General features: G+C 39.7%; 1 protein-coding gene across 1 annotated transcript in view; it reads left to right on the top strand.

Moving 5' to 3' along the window:
• The first annotated feature begins 1,014 nt into the window (after window positions 1-1,014).
• Window positions 1,015-21,346, top strand: part of ABHD2 (abhydrolase domain containing 2, acylglycerol lipase) — a 30,596-nt gene continuing 10,264 nt past the window's right edge. Inside the window, exons 1-6 of the mRNA XM_063314304.1 lie at window positions 1,015-1,216; window positions 7,862-7,941; window positions 9,265-9,466; window positions 15,757-15,932; window positions 17,826-17,993; window positions 19,519-19,702. Of these exons, the coding sequence (XP_063170374.1) occupies window positions 9,273-9,466; window positions 15,757-15,932; window positions 17,826-17,993; window positions 19,519-19,702 (722 nt within the window). The 5' untranslated portion in view covers window positions 1,015-1,216; window positions 7,862-7,941; window positions 9,265-9,272. The remainder of the gene's footprint in view (window positions 1,217-7,861; window positions 7,942-9,264; window positions 9,467-15,756; window positions 15,933-17,825; window positions 17,994-19,518; window positions 19,703-21,346) is intronic.

Below are 21,346 nucleotides of genomic sequence, written 5' to 3'. Positions count from 1 at the left end.
GCACCCAGTCGGTCTTCATCAGACCTACTTATGGACTTTGTACATTGTACACAGGCAGCCACTCACTGACAGCAAGAAATCCAACAAGATCTTTTCCCATTTTAGAGAAGGGCATGCAGTTTTGCAGATGTTTGCCTGCGACAGGAATGTGCTCTTTTTGTCCATTTATGGGCCCAGGCAGGCTTTGCAAGCACCTTCAGGTCTTCAGCATCTTCAGATGGCACAGCAGGGCTCCTTTAAGGGTGTGAAAATACTGATACACCAGTGTTTTTCAACCTTGGCAACTTTAAGAGGGGTGGACCAACTCCCAGAATTCCCTGGCCAGCCAGGGAATTCTGGTAGTTGAAGTCCACCCCTCTTAAAAGTTCCCAAGGTTGAAAAACACTAAGATACATATAGGCTACATCTACACAAAGCATAAACAGGTCAGTGGGCAACTTAGCAACCGAAGGGAGATAGCAAGCCAAACTTGGGGAGCGGCCTAACGTCTTGCTTGAACCGAAACCATTTCATCGAACGAAGCTTCGGAAAGGCAGGAAACGGATCAACGTAATAGCCGGATTAAGCCTGCCGCGTCCCCAGATAACCCAAATTCCATTGGAACGGGCTGGATTCTGATCTCAGCGTTGGGGGAAGGAGGGCCTCTCCCCGCCCCGGTTCCTTGATGCTTTATCTAGCGGCCAGCCAGGGTCCCCAGGCGGGTGACTCAAAATGGCAGCCTGAGGCTGCAAACCGAGGCATCTTCCACGCCCCACATGACTCTACCCCAGCCCGTCTGCCGCTCAGACTCGCGGCTCCTTCTTCCCCTGGCGCCGGCACTCCCGTTCCACCAATACCGCCGCAGGGCACCGCCCCTTGCGTCACAAGGACCCAATGGCTCGCCGCCTTTTCTCTTTGCTGGGCGGGGCGGTGTGGGGAGCGGCACCCCCCCCTCGGCCTTAAAATCCGCCCCTTTCCCCGCCTCCGCCTCCCTATTTTTTTTTATAGTCGTTGTACAGGAACCCGGCATCCGGGAGCCAACGCCGTGTGGCTTGAAGGCGGAGAGTGGCAGGCGCTGGCACCAATGGGTTGACGAAGGCGGCGGCCCGGGAGTGGGAGGAGCCGCCGGTGGCGACCGCCGTGCAAGGTGTGTGAAAGGTCGTGCCGGTGGGGCGTCTCGATGGGATTCGTTGTCCGGCGAGGAATCGGCGGGAGCGCCGGCGTTGGGTCTAAGCAGGTGAGGCGAGAAGTGGGTCGGAGGGGAGGGCAGGTCCCAGTCCTTCCACCGGGCCGAGATCGGGAGGCGCCCCCACATCCGCGGGCCGCCTTTATTCTCCGCGCCCCCCCGACCCCGTGGATGCGGCTGGATCATCCTCCCTTCCTCTGGCATCCTCCGGACTGGCCGGACTACAACTCCCATCATGCCCCAGCAGCCTGGTTGGGACGCCTTGCCTTGACATCTCCTTCACTGTAGTTTTCTCTCTCGCACTGTATCCTGTTTTGCGTTGGGGAGCGGCGTTACTTTTTATTTTCCTCGGAGAGCTCAAGGCACCTCCATGGGTGGGGGGGATAATTTTATCTTCACAACAACCCTGTGAGGTAGGTGGGGTTGAGAGAATGTAACTGACCCACGAAGGACATGTGTGAAATGAAATTGGGCAGGGGGCTTCTTGGTCCCTTCGCCGACTTTCCTGTCGCCTCTGCAAGGTGGCGGGGGGAGGGGGAAGAGACAGTTTCCGACTTCTGTTTCCACTTCTAGCATGTTCCCTATTTTATTTTAAGGGCGTTTTACTTAGGGGGATGTATGTATGTATGTATGTCCAATGAAGTCATAACTTGTATTTTTAAGACTTAACTGTTCCAACATTTCGAATGTCCTTATAATATATATAATATAAGTAATATAATGGAGAAATTCTATCTTTGTGGTCCCTAGGAGTCAAAAACAACTTAATGACTCATAATAATATATAGAAAACAAGACTTGAGCTTTGAGATTCAACCCCCTCAAAGGAACAATAATGACAACAACAAAACCATGCCGGGGCATGGGGGGGATCGGTAGGTCTGTTGCTTCTGATGACAGAAGGAGATGAAACTTCAGGTTCTCTCTGTGGGTTTGAGGAATGGGTACAAAAGAGCAATCCTAGATCTAACTGAAGGCCCTTCTAATCCAGGATCTAGTTTGCAGCCATAGTCCACTTCCTTGCCAGAATTCATGAGCAGGATCTGAAGGCGATGTGCCTTCCTAGTTGTTTCTTGATTGGGAGGTATGGAAAGAGTAAGACGTACCTTGAAGATAGTCATGATTAAATTCCCCCAGAAAGGGGCAGAGAAAGGAAAAGAAGGGAAAAAATATAGAAGCATGTCTATGTAATGGAGGTGCTTCTTTAAAATTGTTGTTGTCATTTGCCACACCAAGGTGGAAAGGAAGGTGCTCTTTCTTCGCTTTCCTTTCTTAACAGTCCAGGTAATTCAGTGATGGCAGAAGAGAGTCTCCTCTCATAAATCACCCAATACAATGATTTGATTTCAAGGCCACTCTGCCTATTTCTCTTCCAGAGCACCTTTTCATATGTGGATTCCAAACTTTTTTGGGGTTTAATTGATTTTGAATTATCACTTTAGTCTCATAGATGAATGATCTCCAGGGGCTCCAGTATCTGTTATGAGAGGCCATTTTTCTTATTTTCACTTCCCCTTTTTTCTTCTTCAAGGGCAACGTTTACTGATTATACTCTTTTCCCCTCCTTATCCTCTTGTTTGTCACGTCATACACTAAGTTCATACTGGGATGCTAGTGGCCTGCTTTGAGGGATACAGGTGTTGTGGCTCATTTTTCTCCTGGCATAGTTTATAGGTAGCATTACACTTGCTGTTCCCCACCTTCTGCTCTTTCCACAGTACAGAGAAGAGACAATAAAAAGGTGATATGAAACTACCATAGAAAATTTTAAATTAAAAACATATTTGCTAGAGCAGGTATGTCCTCTTGCTCTAGATGGTGCTTCACAAGCTAGTTGATTAAAACTAAAAAGGCGACTTTGATTAAATGCTAGATAAGAAAATTGAATCATGAAGATGGGGGATTTGTTACAGTTTTTTAAATGGAAGCTGGAACTGTGCCTCTTAGACTGAGCCAGTTTGGCATAGTAATTAGGGTGCTGGCCTAGAAACCAGGAGACTGAATTCTAGGCTTCCCTTAGGCATGAAAGCCGGCTGGGTGACTTTGGGCCAGGCACACTCTCTCAGCCCAACTCACCTCACAGGGTTGTTGTGGGGAAAATAGGAGGCATTAGCAGGACATATTAAGTATGTTCACGATGGATGGATGGATGGAAGGAAGGAAGGAAATATAATAACGTTGCAACCCAATAATCTATAGTAGTAAATTAATCTGCATTAGCAGAAGGTGGGGCTTGATGACCTTTGAGACTTCTAACTCTGATTGTTAATGGTACCTACACTACATGTTCTCTATTATTTCTTCAGCTGATTTTGGTGGGTGGGGGAATAATACATCTACACCCTGGGTTTTTAGCCATCATCCCGAAGGTAAAAACTGGTTTCATCTTTTTGCTTCAAGAATCCTTTGAGAGTTACTCCCTTTTCAGACGTACTTGACACCTTAATGGGTAGATATTCATATTTTGATTCTTATATTGCATGTACTTTTAACCTCTCATGTAGCTAAGCTGTACAGTCTATTCTTTAATGGCTTTTTATGGGTCAGTCAACTGCCCTTTGCTATTTATTTGGATTATTTAATGTCACGTTAAGTAATTTGCCAGAAAAAAATTACACAATAGCTTATAAAGCATGTTGTTCCAATTAATGTGCAAGAAGTCCCAAACTAGATACATCTTGCCTACAGGTACAAAACTCTGTGGTGCTCCTCTGCAATTAATTATGTTATCAATTTAATATTTGGTTGGGTTGGGTAAGAGAATTCCTGTGGTGTCTTGCACTGAATATCACTGTAGCTATATAGATTGTTTTAATATCCTGATACAAATCCTGAAGTCTTCCTGATAACTGATTATTGGAATTACGATTTCTTGGTATTGCTGTCTGAGTAGAGAAAAGGAACTGCAGTTCAATTATATGTCTGTGCCTGTTCACTTGAAACAGAATTGCATTTACTCTTCTGTAATATCCTGGCTTTTAAAGCAAATAGTTGGTAGTGTTTTTTACCTAACAATGATCATATATTCTCACAGGTAATCTATTTGTTACCTCAAATTTAATAAGTATTTAGATGCCAGGACAGGGGATATGGGAAGGTCATGAAATAATTTGACTGCCAAGTAATTTACTTTTCTGACCCTTCTATGTCTCTTTTAACACAAAATATTGCAATATCTTTTGGTGGGTAATTTTTTTCATTTCTTGATATTGTCTATTGTATTTCAACTGTAGGCACTATCTTCTGGCAGATTCTGGTTAACCAACTGCAATTACAGTTAGTTCATTCCTTTCTTGCATTTAAAACAATGTATGTTTTCTTTTGACAAATTACTTGTACAGGAATGCCTAGTTTTGTTGAAAAAGCATGGGTATGAATCGCTTTTTCTTGCTTTGTGGTCCTATAACAAATCTTAGATGCCTCTATAAAAATGCTGTTTTAAAACATTTCTCAGACTTTATTGGATGTTTGCTTTGATATATGAGATAGGGAAGTTTGGGCCAAGTCTGCTTTGACTGGAAGCATTCTCTTTTATGACTCCTGAGACAGTTTAACAATATTGTATGAAGTTTTAAGACATCTAATAGTATACTGCTTTTTATGATCAGACAACAGATTTGTCAGGGGTTTAATTGCCTTTTGACATAGTGATTAACAGAATGAAGTATTCAGAAATATTCAGAAATGAATATGATTTTTTATTGTACTTTTGAGGATACAGATTGCATATGAATACTTTCTTTCAAGTGAAGACATTGGCACGTTAAGGGGAAAGTTAATTTATTTATTTAATTTTTATCCTGCCTTTATTATTATTATAAATAACTCAAGGCGGCGACATATCCCTGGTTGTACTGATCCATTTAGTTTTCACGGCAAGAATACTGGGGTGAGTTGCCGACACCCTGGAGAAGATGCTGATGCTAGGGAGAGTGGAAGGCAAAAGGAAGAGGGGCCGACCAAGGGCAAGATGGATGGATGATATTCTAGAGGTGACGGACTCGTCCCTGGGGGAGCTGGGGGTGGCAATGACTGACAGGAAGCTCTGGCATGGGCTGGTCCAGGAAGTCACGAAGAGTCGGAAGCGACTGAACGAATAAACAACAAGGCAGCGAATGTACCTAATATTCCTTCCTCCTCCTATTTTATCCAGAACAACAACTCTGAGGTGAGTTGGGCTGAGAGAGTGCCTGGCTCAAGGTCACTCAGCCGGCTTTCATGCCTAAGGCAGGACTAGAACTCATAGACTCCCCATCTCTAGCCCAGCACCTTAACCACTAGACCAAACTGGCTCTCTCAGATTGTCTCAGATGTTGCTAGCAGTTTGCAGAAGAAATGAAGGACTGATCTAGAGGATGTGGGATGGGTAATACAGTTTACCAGAATTCTTGCAATTGCATAGTAAAAATAAGAGGTTGCCTCATACGTATTTAAGCAAGTGTTATGCCCAAGAGTAGCTGCAAATAAAGTAGTGCTGAGAATCAATAAGTAAGCATGAATGAGAACTCGAATTAATGTTATTGTTTGGTAGCATTATAGGTGATCTGTTCTACCATGACTAATCAGCTACATCATAATTGTGTATTACCATTGTGTATGTGTGTACATATAATGCATTTGAACTTCCTGTGTTGTAAAGTACAGCAGAAATGAAGATCTCGTTACTATCATTACTATATAACAATTTTAGGAATGAATATTTTACAAATTAATTCACTTCCTTTTACAAATGTTATGAGCCTGAGAAGAGTGTTGTAAAAATGGAGGTGAGCCTGTCTCTAAAGCAGCACTTAGTACTGCTTTGTCTCGATTTTGACCATGTGGAAATGGCTGCGACTGAACAAATGGCTCCAAAGTTAGTCTCTCCTCCTTTCCGAGTGCTAAGGTACATCCATTTAAAACAGGTTGATTGATGAATAGCAGGACTTCCTCTGCTCACCGTAAATAATTGCTGACAGTTGCATAGGATTGGATTAAAAGAAGCACAAAACTAGTTTCATGATTAAGGCACTTTGGACCTGATTCTAAATTCCCCATGTTAAAATGTGATGTGCTTTTAAAGTAGAGAATTTTAAATATAGAGTTTTAAAATTTAAATATCTGTGATATAGAATGATCTGGCAAGTTCTGCTGTTCAAGTCTCATTTGTACAAAATCCCACAGAATATGGGCGCTGAGAGTGGAGGTGGGGAGATGGTGACACATGCATCTTGTTGTCATCATGCAGTTGATGTGATTTACATTCTTCTGTCAAACATCGTTAGATAATCCTGCCATTTGTGCCATGATGCACGTGTTATCATTTGATGTTGCAGCTTGTTATGGATGCTGCTGCTACAGAATATGCGTTGGTCATGAATGCACCTATATTACTACTTTAGATAATATACTTGATGTTAGCCCAGAGTCTAAGCAGTGAGCTACTTATATATGAATATTATATGGATCTTTTTCTTTCTTTTTTTAAAAAATGGTTCATTTTATCACTATTAAATTTTTATTGTGCCATCACTATTGTTTTTTTATTTTTGTCTGTTAAAGTCACTAATAAAAGAAAAATATTTTATGACTGACATAAGGAATAAAGGAGAAAACAAGATTCATGCATTTTAATCTATAAATTGTAGTTTAAAATTACAGTAGCTGGGTTCAAACTAGTCAAGCCTTACGGTAATATGTGAATCTTATCAATGGCTATTGAGTGTTGTAGTAGGTAAAATCTGTTTATAAGTTGGCAAGCTAATTTTGAATGCATGTGGACACAACTGTACATTTGCACTACTGAAACAGTTTTGGAAAAGGCAATATAAGTAGTACTGTAGACAATCCCACAATTTACTGAAGGGATCTCTGTTTCAAACTTCAAATCTGATATCTTTCAGAGTTTCCACTTTTCCGTCTATCCTTTTGTTGGTCAACTGCAACAATTAGAAAACACCGTTGCTCAGTATGTAAACCATAATCTTTAAAGAGGAGATGTTTTGTACAAGAGAGCTACAGTTGTAAAATTAATTGAATGATTTGTGAGCAATGCTAATTTCTGCTCTCCCCATCATCTCAGATAAAGAATCATAATAATGACTATTAAATAGTACATGTACTTACATTTCAGAAAGAATTCACTTTGTATGGCTTCCTAGTTCATTGATATAAGCATTCGATAAATGATTGTCTTGATTGTTATCAATGATGACAATTTATGAGCTTGTCCCACTAGTATAAATATTTTTACAGGACCATTATGGAAACAGTGTTGTTGATTATGACCGGGTTCTTCATACAACACATTAATCTATAGGTAGTGAAAAAATAATCACAGCAAAGACCAAGCACATTATAGTTATGTGTGATATTTAAGTCCAGCCTGTAGCAACTTTATCTGGTTTGGAGATGTATGAAACTATAGTGATTGGCTTCTATTTCACAGATTATTTGTTGCATTTTTCATTTTTGTTGCGATCATAAAATTGATTGTAATAATATGAATACCAATTTATGCACATGGTTCTCCCCCTGGATAAGCAATGATGTGGATGCAGTTGAAGTGGCCTCTGTGTAATAGGTTTATATGAAATGGGCCAAAAGTAGTACAGCAGATGGCTTTTGGGTTAAGTGGGATACCTATCTCTGTTGTGACTGTTATTAAACAGTTGTTGTTGCCAATAGCATGATATACAATCTGTTTTTGTTTTATAGGCTAACTTTGAATTGGACTTCATATTTGCTTAGACGTTCTGGAATTTCCTGTTTTTAAAAATAAGTGTTATATCATACAGGTGGGTTTTGTGCACTTGGAATGCATTGTTTCACAGTATTATAATATATAAACTAGCTACTGTTCCTGCTAAAGGGTCTATGACAGCCAAATTGAGAAGCAATGGAATATTCTCTCTGTGCTTCATCCATGTATTTGCTTGTAGTCCTCTGCTTAAAATTTGGTCCAAAATACTGTATCATCTCCAAGATTAAGTAGGATTGCAAAATTGGAGAACATAACTCAGATTACATTCAAGTCTACCTTTAAATGTGCAGACTTGATATTGTTGTGAAACAACTTTTTCTCCATCTTTTTTCACTGGATTAGCATTTGCTGTAAGTTTTGGAAAAAAAAACTTAAGGTTTGAAAACAGGACATTGGTTATAAAAAAACTGAATAATATTGATAAAAATGAGGTTTGCTATTGTACAGTGCATAATCATTGTGTGATTAATGTCTCCAATAGAAAAAGGGAAGATGATGCAATAAATTTGCTCAACAAATTAATGGCCCACCTTCTGTAAGTCATTACTTGTACGTTCTATGGAAAAGTGTTTATTAGGCTCTACTTGTCTTATTTAGCATCTTCTCAACTGGGCTTATTCTTGCTTTTCACTACAATTAATTGATTTGTCTTTGAGATAAGACTTCTTTTCCCATTACATGGATAAGTGACCGAAGTAGTATTGAGGAAACAAAAATGATTTTCAAGCAGGGCAATTTTTTTTAAAGAATTTTTAATCCTGCCCTTATTATTTTTATAAATAAGGCCGGGAACATACCTAATACCCCTTCCTCCTTCTATTTTCCCCACAACAACAACCCTGTGAGGTAAGTTGGGTTGAGAGAGAGTCACTGGCCCAAAGTCACCCAGCTAGTTTTCATGCCTATGGCGGGACTAGAACTCACAGTCTCCTAGTTTCTAGCTTGGTACCTTAACCACTACACCAAACTGGCTCTTGAAATAAAAACCTTGCACACACTTAATCTAGCATGTAATGCAGAATTCTGGGTGGTACTGACAGAATGAACTAACTTTGTCATGACTTTTTCTGGTATTGAAAATGGCAGTAAAATGTCCGGCATAAGGGATATTACCTTCAGAATAACTCTGTGTTTTGATATCAAATCCAGAGATTTCTTCAGTTATGTAGTCATGTTCTGATGTTGACCTGGATCATCTGTTCTGTATGAAACTACCTTGAGTTGGGTCCTATCTGAGTGGTCTTGGACTTGAAAGTTTTTTCTAACCTGATAGTTTAATAAAGGACTGTTACACCTCATAAAGGGTGCTCTGGCTGCCAAAATTTGTTTTCCAAGCTTCATTTTTTTTCTTTTTCAGGTGGCAAGATGAGTTCCTTAATAGAAACCCCTGAGCTGCCAGCAGTGTTTGATGGGGTTAAATTGGCTGCTGTCGCTGCTGTTCTTTACATTATTGTCCGCTGCCTGAACCTGAAGAGCCCAACTGCTCCTCCTGAGCTCATATACCAAGACACTCCATTGGCCCGCTTCCTAATAAAATCATGCCCTCTCTTAACCAAAGAGTGAGTAGTCCACCAATATATGAAATTATTTTGTAATTTTGATTGCTTTGTCTAACCTTATTATACTTCAATGTACAGAATTGGAAGCAACTTTATCACGGTAGACTCTTCCTTTACACCATAAAAACCTTGCAAAATAAACCTCGTTCTATAGTAAACAAATTTTGCTTTGCTTAATTAAAAATGCCTACTTTACAAAAGTCTGTATCCTGTGGGGAGAGCAATTCTGCCTCCGTACATCTGAAAGCATCAATTCAGCCAGGATCAAAGTGTGATTGAATTGGAGAAGCTGTGAAACTACTTCTTGAAAAAATTACTTCTTCAGACCTATACCTGAGGTTGAAATTCAAGTAGAGACCAAATTGTTTAGTCTAATAATAGACTAAATTGTTTAGTTTTGGATAGTTGAAGGAGCAATACCTATTGGCAGGATATTTGCCTTAGGAAATCTTGTGCAATCTCAGACTACCTATGTAGTTGGTTTCCAAGCCTCTATTTTCTTTTCCATCCGCCATCCTGTGTTCCTGAATGACTATGAAAATGTCAGTAACACCTGTCAATTTTCCATTCTGCCCTTGCACTATTTTGGGAAGGGGATAGATGTGATACAGGTTATGGCTTCTAGGTATCATGTCAGCGCCTCAGAGTGCAAATAATGCTTTTTACTACTATTTGGTAGTGTTTTTTAATGTATTAATGTCTTCCAAGGGCTTATTTTAGTCTTAACCTCATGATAATGTTCACTTACAGTACATGTTTGGAGTATTGCAGTGCTTTACTTAAGAAATAAAGATGCTTCTGATATGAATACTGCTACTAAGAAAAAAGAGTATTGTATTAAAAACAAAAAGTTACCAACTATTTAAAAATGTTCTGGCTCTTTTCAGATGAAAACATTACAATATTTTGTGTAAACATTTTAATGTTTTTTATTTTACATTTTCATATCCTGAATTTACCTGTGTCCCTTTGGAAAAAAATTGTTGGTGATTTTTTTCCCCTGAATATTTCCCATTTATCACAATTTAGAGTTTAAGCATCAGCTAACAGATGTAGCCCTCATCAAGCATTTTAAAACTCCATGCAGTTATTATCGCATGACAAGAGAACAGGGCTGTACGTTTTAGTTCCAAGTAACAAGAGCTGCGAATACATAGCCAGCTTGTGCAACCCTCCCCTGTTTCCTTTTGCCAGATAATGACTGCATGGTGCTTTTTTCTGAAATAATTTAGTAATTGGATTATTCAGTTTTTACTAATATTGAGAAGGTTTTAATTTGCACTGTGTGTCAACTGGGATACAGTCTGATTACTGCTTTTGCCCGTGGTAATTTGAGAGCGTTGTTGAAGAAAAGTTCCCTCCAAGCTTCAGGGTTTGCTGTATAACCATATGCAAATAAGAAAATACCCCATTCCCCCCTCCCCAACTGTGTTCAGAAGTAAGAGGAAAACAACAGTTTGTTTTAACAGCTGAATGGTAGCTCTATAGGGCTGATAAGCCAAGGTCTGAAAAAGTATGCTGATTTGCAAACCACTCTTTATGCTAACTTGTTATTGGTTACTGTGGCTGAATTCATAGAACACTGAACTACAGTAAAATATTTCTCTGCCAGACAGAAGCTGCTTTGCTATGACTTTGTATTATACTTCCACAGGTTTTTGTGCTGTGTCAGAACTTGTCTTACCTCTTTCCTTTCCTGACTACTTCAGTTCTTTGTATTGTCTCTTTTTATTTTGAATTAATGGCTCTTTCCTAGCTTCTTTGGTGCTTTCCCATCCTTTTTTCTCCCAAAGAGCTCTACACCTCATCAGCTTCAACCTTTTCTGCAGCCAGATAAATTTTAAATGTAGAAAAATAATATTTGCTATTTTGATTATTATTAACTTAGGTATTTCTTTGCATTATGTTTATATTAACTGCAGAATTGGTGACAATTTGTTTACCTTTAGCAGCAGTATATTATACCTTAGAACTAAAATATTTCCTGGTCTGCCTCTCTTCTCCTGAAATGAAACAATACATTTTAAGTTCTCTATTCCTACATCCTCAGGAGCAAGTGTTTATTGTGACATCATGGGTGAAAGGCCTTTTAAGAATATTCTGTCCTTTACCAGAATATTGACCAAAATTCCTACTCTACCCCACCAGATAAAGGTATTTCACTAAAGGTATTACCTTTAGGTAGATAAAGGTATTGCACTTGTTCATCCATAGATCTGGAAGATACATCACTGTTTCTCACAAGTTGTTTTTTTTTTTGCATGGAACCAATTTTGTTGCTGAACAATATCTGTACTATACAGGTAACTGAATTCAGACTTCTGTTCTCTCACAGGGTTTAGATTTAGCTAAATCTTTTCCTTGTGAGCTACCAAGAAAAACACCAATACGCTGTTTAATTCTTTCAGTTAACTGGATCTGTTCTTATGGCTTTGTACTTAAAGACTTAAGACTTTAACCGATAAAGTAATTCTCAGTTTTTAAAATACGTGCACTTCGAAGGCTTCAGAAATGACAGCTGATACAAAGGGTGGAACAGGAAAAAATTATTGCTATTAGACTTGGTACAGAATGCATAGAATTTTAATTGCTGTGTTCCACATGGGAATTCCAAGGGTCTTACTGAAGCTTAAGGGATTTTGCATATTTCTTCTAGTTTGATCTCAGAACAAATGGATAACAACACATATGGGTCAAACTGTACTTTTCTGTTCTAATAAAATCGGCTTCTGAAGCAGTCATGTTTTTCAGATAGGCATATGAAAAATAGCATACTCAAAACATAGTTGGTGGGATTTAATTTCTCTTTCCACCAGCTCTTTCCACCACCACACCCAGAGTCAGTTTGAAGTTGGGCAGTGCCTAAACTGAATAAATTAAGTTAAGCCTCAATAGCAGAAGTGGTTTATGGTATTCTATACAAAATGGTAGGCTTTGGATAGCCATATTGAATGGATACTCTGCAGAGATTAAATCTGGTGGCAGGGCAGAGTTTATATTTAATAAATAGCTTTTGCCTGCCTTCAGGCCAAAGTGATTTAGACAAGAATACCTATTACACACTAGCCTGGACATGTTCATATGAAAGTTTAACATAGGGACTAGCTTATACATTGAACTAAGCCATAATGTAACTTATTTAGTTTTGGCTTAGCAGTATTATGTGAACCCACTCATTGTGATTTGTAAACCATGGTATATAGCTTAGTGTGATAAACTAGCAAATTATGGTTTGTTTAGTAAGAGTCTCATGCGATGTCTCCTTGGAAGAGGATTCCATAATCATGGCATACAACTGAGAAGCTACTTGATCGGCAAGTATATATGGCAGGAACTTCATTTAGATGCTGCAAAATTCAACATAGCACTTTGAACTGGGCCCAGAAACAGGCTGAAAGCCAGTGCATCTGACAAAAATAGCAGTATTTGATAGCTTTGGTTTGAACTACCTCAAATTCCTTAACAGTCTTCTGAAGTATTTCACTTTCAGCACATTGCAGTAATCCAGCTGGGAGGTTACACAGCGTGATAACAAACCAAGCTCCCCCTATTCCAGGTGGGGCTTGCTGCTGGTATATCAACTGATAAAAAGTACTTTGTCATAGAGGGCACTTATATATCCAGTAGCAACAATAGATTCCAGAGCACCTCTAACGTTCACACCTGATTTTCTAGTGTGCAGCCTATCCTCCACAACAAGCTGGACACCGATTTGGGCAGGCAACCCAAATGGCAGCAGCATTCGTCAGTGAATTAATTCTCATTCAGTCTCTTTCCGTGCTCAAGGCTGATTCCAGATACCTGTTGGCTCATTTGGATTAGATGAAAATGAAACCTCGAGCTGAGTGTAATTTTGCACATTAGGGACAACTCTGGTCACATTCTCAGCTAACTCCCACAGTGGTTACATATATGTGTTAAATAACCTGATGGGTCAAATGGAGCCCGGAAGAACAGAGCGATGAACTTCCAGCACCACCACCCATGTAGGAACAGATAAAATAGTGCTGCCATTTACAATGCCCAAGTCAGAGGTAATATTATGATTATTGGTTTTTATATCAAAAGCCACAGGAAAGTCCAAAAGAACTTTTGCATTATAGTGAGAAGAGAATAATTGTGTAGCTGAAGCTTAATGGCTTTGCCTAATATATGTATTTCCTTGACATATAACCAACAAGACCTCTGGAACATTTTCATCAGAGTTTTAAATGTATACATTCTTGAGTTAATAATCACAAGGATTTCAAATGCGTTCTGTACGTTATTTTTAACACATCTCATTTCTGAAAGCACTTTACGTAGATGAAAGGGATATAGCCCAACTGCTAAAAAAAAAAAGTACCTTAATTTCCAGTATTAGCATTTAATAGTGTGTTGATAACTCTTCATGCATGTACTGCCAGTAGAATTAAACACTGCACAGAACATGAAAGATGTATGAATGTCTCTACAAATGAATAGGATAGGGTTACAATCCCAGTGATCTGACTGCTTTAACTTGATTACAGTCAGAGATTCCATGACATCACAAATTCCTTATATAAGTGACAGCCTTCTCCCCCCTTTTGTTGCATGGTTTCATTCCTCTTTGTATGCATGCCACTCTATTAGCCATACTCCTCAGAACTGAGCATTTCTATAGTCCACTTGTATCAGCCTTTACTCCTGATACTGGTGATGCTCATGACTTACAAGCTTTATTCAGGTTCCTGAGCAATGTTGACTAGCTGCCTGCTGTTTGAATATTTGACAGAACATTGCTGAATGAAGCACTCTGCATTTGCAGCAAGGCCAGTATACAGCCCAGCATGATTGTCCTGTCCCATAAACATGATCTAGTGTGGAGCAGTATAATTTGCTGCAGTATCAATTTTGACTTGCGCTCAATCATATCTGCAGGATCCAAAGCTCTTGTGGATGGCAAAAGCAGCATTTTCTTGTTGTGACTCAGGCCCCATCTATTTGTATATGTGTGCCTCATCCCAACGCATGTACAGAAAAGATGGAACTTAGGGCACAATGCTACTTCCATCAGTTATCCCCCCTTGCAGATGCCTCTGCTTGCATTCTTCTAATGGAACTACAGTATATGGCTTGTGTGTGTGCATGTATGTGCTGCAAATAGAGCTACATATAATCCTTCCAGGGAGAAGCACCAATCCAGTATGCATATGTTTCAGGTCTGCCTGACACCACTGCATTGCTCTAAGGAGAAGAGGACTTAATATGATGTAGAAGAGATTATGCTTCAGACTATTTCATAATACATCTTGAAACTGACACTTTCCTCTCTGGTCCAACAAATTAATCCTTAAAATATTGGACTGTTGTTTGGTCATTTGACTTGTGCATATCACAGTAGCATGTTTATTATTCAAATTTCAGCCTTAGAATTAGCATATAACAGAAACTCCAAAATGCCAGGACTTACAGCTATTTTCATATATTTCCCCTCTCTATGTAGTGTATAGTGAGCTCCCCTGTGTCCTGAGTGTTTACTCTATATAATCCCAAATAAGCTTCCCAGACTGCCTACAGGAATGCTACCTTTCCACTCTGAAAATTTTTCAACATTTCATTGGCATTAAGGGTGGAAACTTTTTAAATCATGTTCTAGGGCAGCATGCTGGCTGAGGAATTCTGGGAGTTGAAGTTGTTGAGGTTGAGAAACGCTGTTGTAGGGATACAGTGGGAGTGGGGGCAGGTGATATCTCCGTCTCAAACTTGTGAGCACCCCAGAGGCATTTGGTTGGCCCCTGTAAGAAGCAATACTGGACTAAAATGGGTCTTAGCCTAATCCAGCAGGACTATTCTCATGTTCTTCATAATGATCACCCTCTAAAGAACGCTTGTCCTGTCTGATAGTTCGGAAATGCTAGCCAGGTGGTTTCTGGCAAGATGGTGTTGTTGAAAGCGATACCATGCATTTTTATCCTTTTCATTTTCTCTTTACCACTTCCCCCTTTGGTGTGCCAGGAACCATAAATTTAAGATAAAAGGCCATCTGCTTTAGCACCACTTATGCCACTTTCTTGATGAGTGATACGTTCTTTGCTCTCTTAAAAGGTGCTCCTTTTGGAAGTGTTTTTCAGATGTCCCTAAATTATACCTGATCCACAGATTTGCCATCTGTTGCCCTTGGGCTCTTAAGTGTGACCAAGCTATTTATTTTAGCTATCTAGATTGTACGTTGTCCTGGGTAAACATTTGTGACCAATGGGGCCTGCTTTTAAATTAAAGATCTATCTTAAAACAAATGCATAAATTTGTTTTCCTTTCCTCTTTAGGTACATTCCACCTTTGATCTGGGGAAAGAGTGGGCACATTCAGACTGCTCTTTATGGGAAGATGGGGAGAGTAAGATCACCACATCCTTATGGGCTTCGCAAGTACCTCACAATGTCAGATGGTGCCACAGCAACTTTTGACCTCTTTGAACCCCTAGCTGAAAACTGCAGTCGAGGTTAGACAACTGCCTGTGTCTGTTGTTTCTTGCCCTGGAGGCTTGAATAAATATTTGGGGAAACGTTGCAACATTTGCTCCCATAGACAGGCTGAAGATTTGTGGGTGCCATAATTTTGGTCTAAGTTTCAGCTTTCTATTTTAGACCTGACTTTTGAACCTCTGGTGCTAGAGCTGCCTATGTGGCATGTGCAAATACAGATGATTTTTATAGCCATCAGATAATAAGACAATGCTTCATGGCCTAGATTTCTAGTTTAGGACATAGATTTAAAAACATTATTTCTGTGACCCATAAAGAGTCACTCATGTGAGATAGACAGCTGTATAAATCCAATCAATCAGTCAATCAATCAATCAATCAATCAATAATGCTTAGGATTAAAGGCTGTTAAGTAGACTATAAGGGCTATGGATTTTCCCCTCTGGATAAGGAGCTTAATTAAATCTGAAACCTATTTTGCTTGCTTGAGAGAACCATCCTAATCATATACTTGAAATTGTCCATTTGAAGGGAAAGCACATCAGCTGCTGAATCCATTGGGTTTGAAGCATCCAGGTGTGTAGGAAACTGCTACCAAATGGTCTAAGAGTATTGCCCTCTCCACTGTGTTCCTTTTGCCAAATTACACATGGCTAGCTATTAAAGGCAAAACTGAAGTACTTTGGCCACATAATGAGAAGACAGGACACCCTGGAGAAGATGCTGATGCTAGGGAGAGTGGAAGGCAAAAGGAAGAGGGGCCGACCAAGGGCGAGGTGGATGGATGATATTCTAGAGGTGACGGACTTGTCCCTGGGGGAGCTGGGGGTGTTGACGACCGACAGGAAGCTCTGGCGGCTGGTCCATGAAGTCACGAAGAGTCAGAAGCGACTAAACAAATAAACAACAGCTATTGTTTGCCATCGCAGCAGGGCCGTAAACAGTGTTGCTTTAAAAAGTAACACTACTCTCTTAACTGTGGCTTAATTACTGCTTAGAAAGTATGATTTGGTCTTCCCCCAAAGGATACTTTGCTTTTCGCTTCTGGGGGATATTTGTCACATAGGTGTGAAAAACACAGGCCAAAAACAACTCATCCAGTCCTCTTCCTCATTCTCCTAAAAGAATAGTCTTGTGAAGGGAAAATGTTGTGAAGTGTAAGTAATACAAGCATCATTCATAAAGAGGTTCAGTGCAGCTCTCAACGGAAGAAGCTCATCTGCACAGTTTATCCGAAGTTGCTTTAAGGCCACCTTCTCCAATTTGGAGCCTCTCAGATGTAATGGAAGAATTCCCTGCCAACAGAGCCAGTGGCTGTGACCGCTGAGAGTTACAGTTCACATCGTACAGGCATCAAATTGGAAAGCTGCTTTAAAGTCTTTTTGAGAAAAACAGGATAAACATTCCAGGCATGTGTGTGTATATGTTTTTATTTTTCCCTGGTTTCTGCTGCTTGCAGAAGTCGACTGAAAAAAGCCTTAATGAACTTGGCTACAAGATAAATGAAGAGAGGGGACAAAAACAAGATCTTTCTGGAATTATAGTAACAGGTCACATTTAGAGAACTTGTCTTTGTCAGTGACTGCTAATTGGAGAAGTTGTTTTGGGTGATGCCTGCAGCAACTTGTCAAAATAAATCCTGGGTCAGTCTAAAGAACTTGGGTAAACAAACTGAAGTTGCATAATGCATGTTGTGTTTCTTCCCTCTGTGTTGTACTCTAACATAATATATTACCACACCCTGAGCAAAAGTGTGTGTAAGAGAGAGAGGGACAGAAAAAAAAAGAATGCAAACATTGCTTTGTTCTGAAATTAGTCTTTGTAGACTAAAGTTAGTGAATCAAATGTGATCTTGCACCTTCCATATACTGCTTCTTACATTCTCCTCTTCCAATGTTTTCGTTCTCCAGAAGATATCACAATGGTCATCTGCCCTGGAATAGGGAATCACAGTGAGAAGCATTACATCCGAACCTTTGTTGACTATGCTCAAAAGAGTGGCTACCGGTGTGCTGTGTTAAATCACCTTGGAGCCCTGCCAAATATTGAACTGACTTCACCACGCATGTTCACTTATGGTAAATATTTGCTCACTCTTCCATCTTCTCCTGTTAGCTTTAGTTTCCAGCTTGTCAGTATTCCTAGTGTCAAACATCAGGTGGGTCTAATTTGATCCATAAACTTGGAAATGGCTGGGTTCACACTTTACGGTAACCCCAATGAGCCTTGCTTGGTTTCATCCTATCATATGAGCCCAGACAGGATTGTGCTCTGTTAGAAAACGTATGTACGGTGTTAAATGATTATAAGGAAAAAGGTATGGCAGAAGGGTAATTCAATGAAAAAAGACCTTTTTCAACATGTGTATGTGCATATGCATGAAAAGAAAGGACAGAGAGAGCTGTTTTCTCCTAGGAATATATGGGCAATATATTCCTAGGAGAAAGGGCAATGCTATAGCATCAGCTCCTTTAGCTTGACTCAGGTTATAATGCCAGAAAAGGGAGTGATTCATAGCTTATCAGACTGACTATAGCACTTTAGGAGAGTAGGTGAGTACAAGCTGATACCTCTTAAAGCCAGAGGGATAGGAGTTAGCATCAAGGGAAGTGTTCATTTTGCCATCGAAATCCTGTTGGCTCTTGCCATTCCTTGTACTTTGTTGTTTATGATGAGTATCTCGAATCTCCAGTGTAAAGCTTTTGGCCTCACTTAAAAAAAAAAATTAATTATAGTCTATAGCCTCAGGAGATTATTCTGAAGTGTTATTGAGCAATCAAAATGTTCCTGTAATGCTCTGTCCTATCTCCTATTTCTCCTATGCTTTATTTGTGACTCAGGTATGACACTTGAAAACAAAACCAGGGTAGAAAGGAATTGCCCAAATGTGTTATACATCTGAATAGATAGCAGCTTTAGCCCAGTTCTGAAACATTGTACAAATAATTTTTCAAAAGATTACATCAGCTTGAGGACCCTGTTACTCCCGAGGTGTTGCTGGACTTCAGTGCCCAGCAGCTTAAGCCAGTATGACCTGTGCTAAGGAAAGCTGGGAGTTGGACTTGGCAATATCTTGGGTTTCCCACCATGCATATCGATAAAATGTATCAATAATGCTCATGATGCAATCAGTAATGCTTGTGATTAATACTGTGGATGCTGGGAAACTGGAATGCAGGCAGGCACTAGGTTCTTGTACTGGCAATAAGAAAAGTTTAAGTCTCCCCCAGAACTGAGTTGGGAGGTGACATTGTATGGACCATATTTAGTTGTAACTTTTGGCCAGGGCCAGTGGCTGGTGAACAGAGACATTCTGAAAGACTCTCTCTGCACTCTTTTTAAATATTGGGTCGATGCAATCAGCAGCTGGAACTCTGTACTGCAATGAGAAGTCTTTAGAAGAGAAAACCATTATTATTCATGCAGTCTGGTTGCGACTGCATGTTCTTTTCCTCCTTTTCCTGTTTTATGGCTATGTTAAAATGTTCATCCTTTCTTAACTGTGATTAGATTTTTAAAAAAGTATTGAGAGTCCTGGAGAAATGTGGGGACTTATAGCTCAGTTTGTGATGTAAACCTTCCTTTGCCTTCACTTTTTCATAGGTTGCACCTGGGAATTTGCTGCTATGGTGAACTACATCAAGAAGGCATATCCTCAGTCCAACCTAGTTGTTATTGGCTTTAGCCTGGGTGGAAATATAGTGTGCAAATATCTCGGGGAGTCCCAGTTTAACCAGGACCGTGTGCTCTGTTGTGTCAGTGTGTGTCAGGGGTACAGCGCATTGAGGTAAGTTGGCTTTTGTGCTTTGTTTTGGTAGAGTAGGAGGTGAGTACTGTTGCTAAGTGCTTTTGCTGAGGATAGAGGAAGTAAGCCACTTCTACATATCTTGTACTCAACCTGCCTCTTTCTGGTCCTTGTGCAAGATTCTGTGCCTTAGCAGAATCTATGACAATAGGAGATAACATTTCAGTTGTATGTTCTTCACATGGACATAAATCTGAAACTATGGTGGTCCTGGGGTTAGAATTTTATGGAAGAAAAAAGCAGTGGGAAAAATATTTGATACCTCTTCTTGCTGTTCCTCTGCTTAAAATAGTAGCTCTCCAAAGCTTAAAGAATTTTTAGCATTGCATTATTTTATTGAACTTCTAAGATTTAGTAATCATTTTAGTTAATGCATCCAATAACAATGCAACATCCATATAAAAACGAAATAAGGACTGAAATCAGACAAGAAAATCTAAATATAGTACAGAAAAGAAATTACTTGGGGTACAGAAATAAGGAAGGATGTAGAAGATCTGAAAGAATAAAGGCAATTGCCTGCTGTTGGGGGGAAAAAGTAGTTCCTCTTTGGGCGGGTGTTCTGTTGTTTTGTGGAGAGAAATCTCAAGTGATCTTTCAGCTTGGTTTTGGGTCAGTCCAACACCCAAAGGAATACAACTGTTGTCTTAATCTGTCAGATACTGGTTCATCACTCCAGGGCACAAATGTATTTAATGGGTTGAAAGCCTCTTTTGTGTTTGATTTCAATTTTAAAACAGCTAATTTGGCCAAGAATGCTGTTGACTACATCTACTAAATACTATAACTACATCTTAACTAAAAAATGCTAGACTGGCCAAAATTAAGGGACCTCATATCTGAAAGTGTACACAACATATAGGTCTTATTGGTGTGCTGAAAGTGTTGCCTTTTCTATTACCCAGAAGAACTGAGCAATATCCATATTAAAAAAAAAAAAAGCTCAGCCCCAGTTTCTCACAAAGACTTCCCTTCATGTTTCAGACTGTGAAGCTACAGAAATTTTGTACAGATTAAATCTTTAAAAGCAGTGGGATTAGAACAATCCAGGCTTCATGTATTACATCTTATTTTTTCCATCCTCCCATTTCTGAAACACTTGTCAAATATTGAACTGGAGAAAAGTGGGAGGATACTGTACTTAATGGAAAAATGGATCTGATGCATTCTTTTTGCAAACAGCTTGACAAGATTATGTTGCATGTTCCATGTGTATGCAATCAAAGTTTGTGAGACTGTAGTGTAACAGAAAGCTTTTGCTAACCATCAGTAATTGGTCTAAGCCAGTGTTTTTCAACCTTGGTCCCTTTAAGATGTGTGGACTTCAACTCTCAGAATTCCCCAGCCAGCCTGGGAGTTGAAGTCCACACATCTTAAAGTGGCCATGGTTGAGAAACACTGGTCTAAGGGTTGAAGTAATTTTTCCCCTTCCAAGTCTGGCTAAATATTGAAAGTAGCTTTCAAGTTAAGTTCTGTGCTGATCTGTATGTACTTTGCCACCTTTTGTAATGTCTGATCATTCAAGTGATTTTAGAAATGGCCTTTTGAGACAATATAGGACCGTACACTCTTTTTTCATAAAGGTTGCTTTGGCAAGTTGTTGGCAGCTTCCTGTTTCTGAGGATT

This window comes from Candoia aspera, chromosome 13, assembly GCF_035149785.1.
Source record: "Candoia aspera isolate rCanAsp1 chromosome 13, rCanAsp1.hap2, whole genome shotgun sequence".
NCBI lineage: Eukaryota > Metazoa > Chordata > Lepidosauria > Squamata > Boidae > Candoia > Candoia aspera.
Note: the sequence above shows the minus strand (reverse complement) of the source record. Positions and strands in the feature narration are given on the sequence as shown.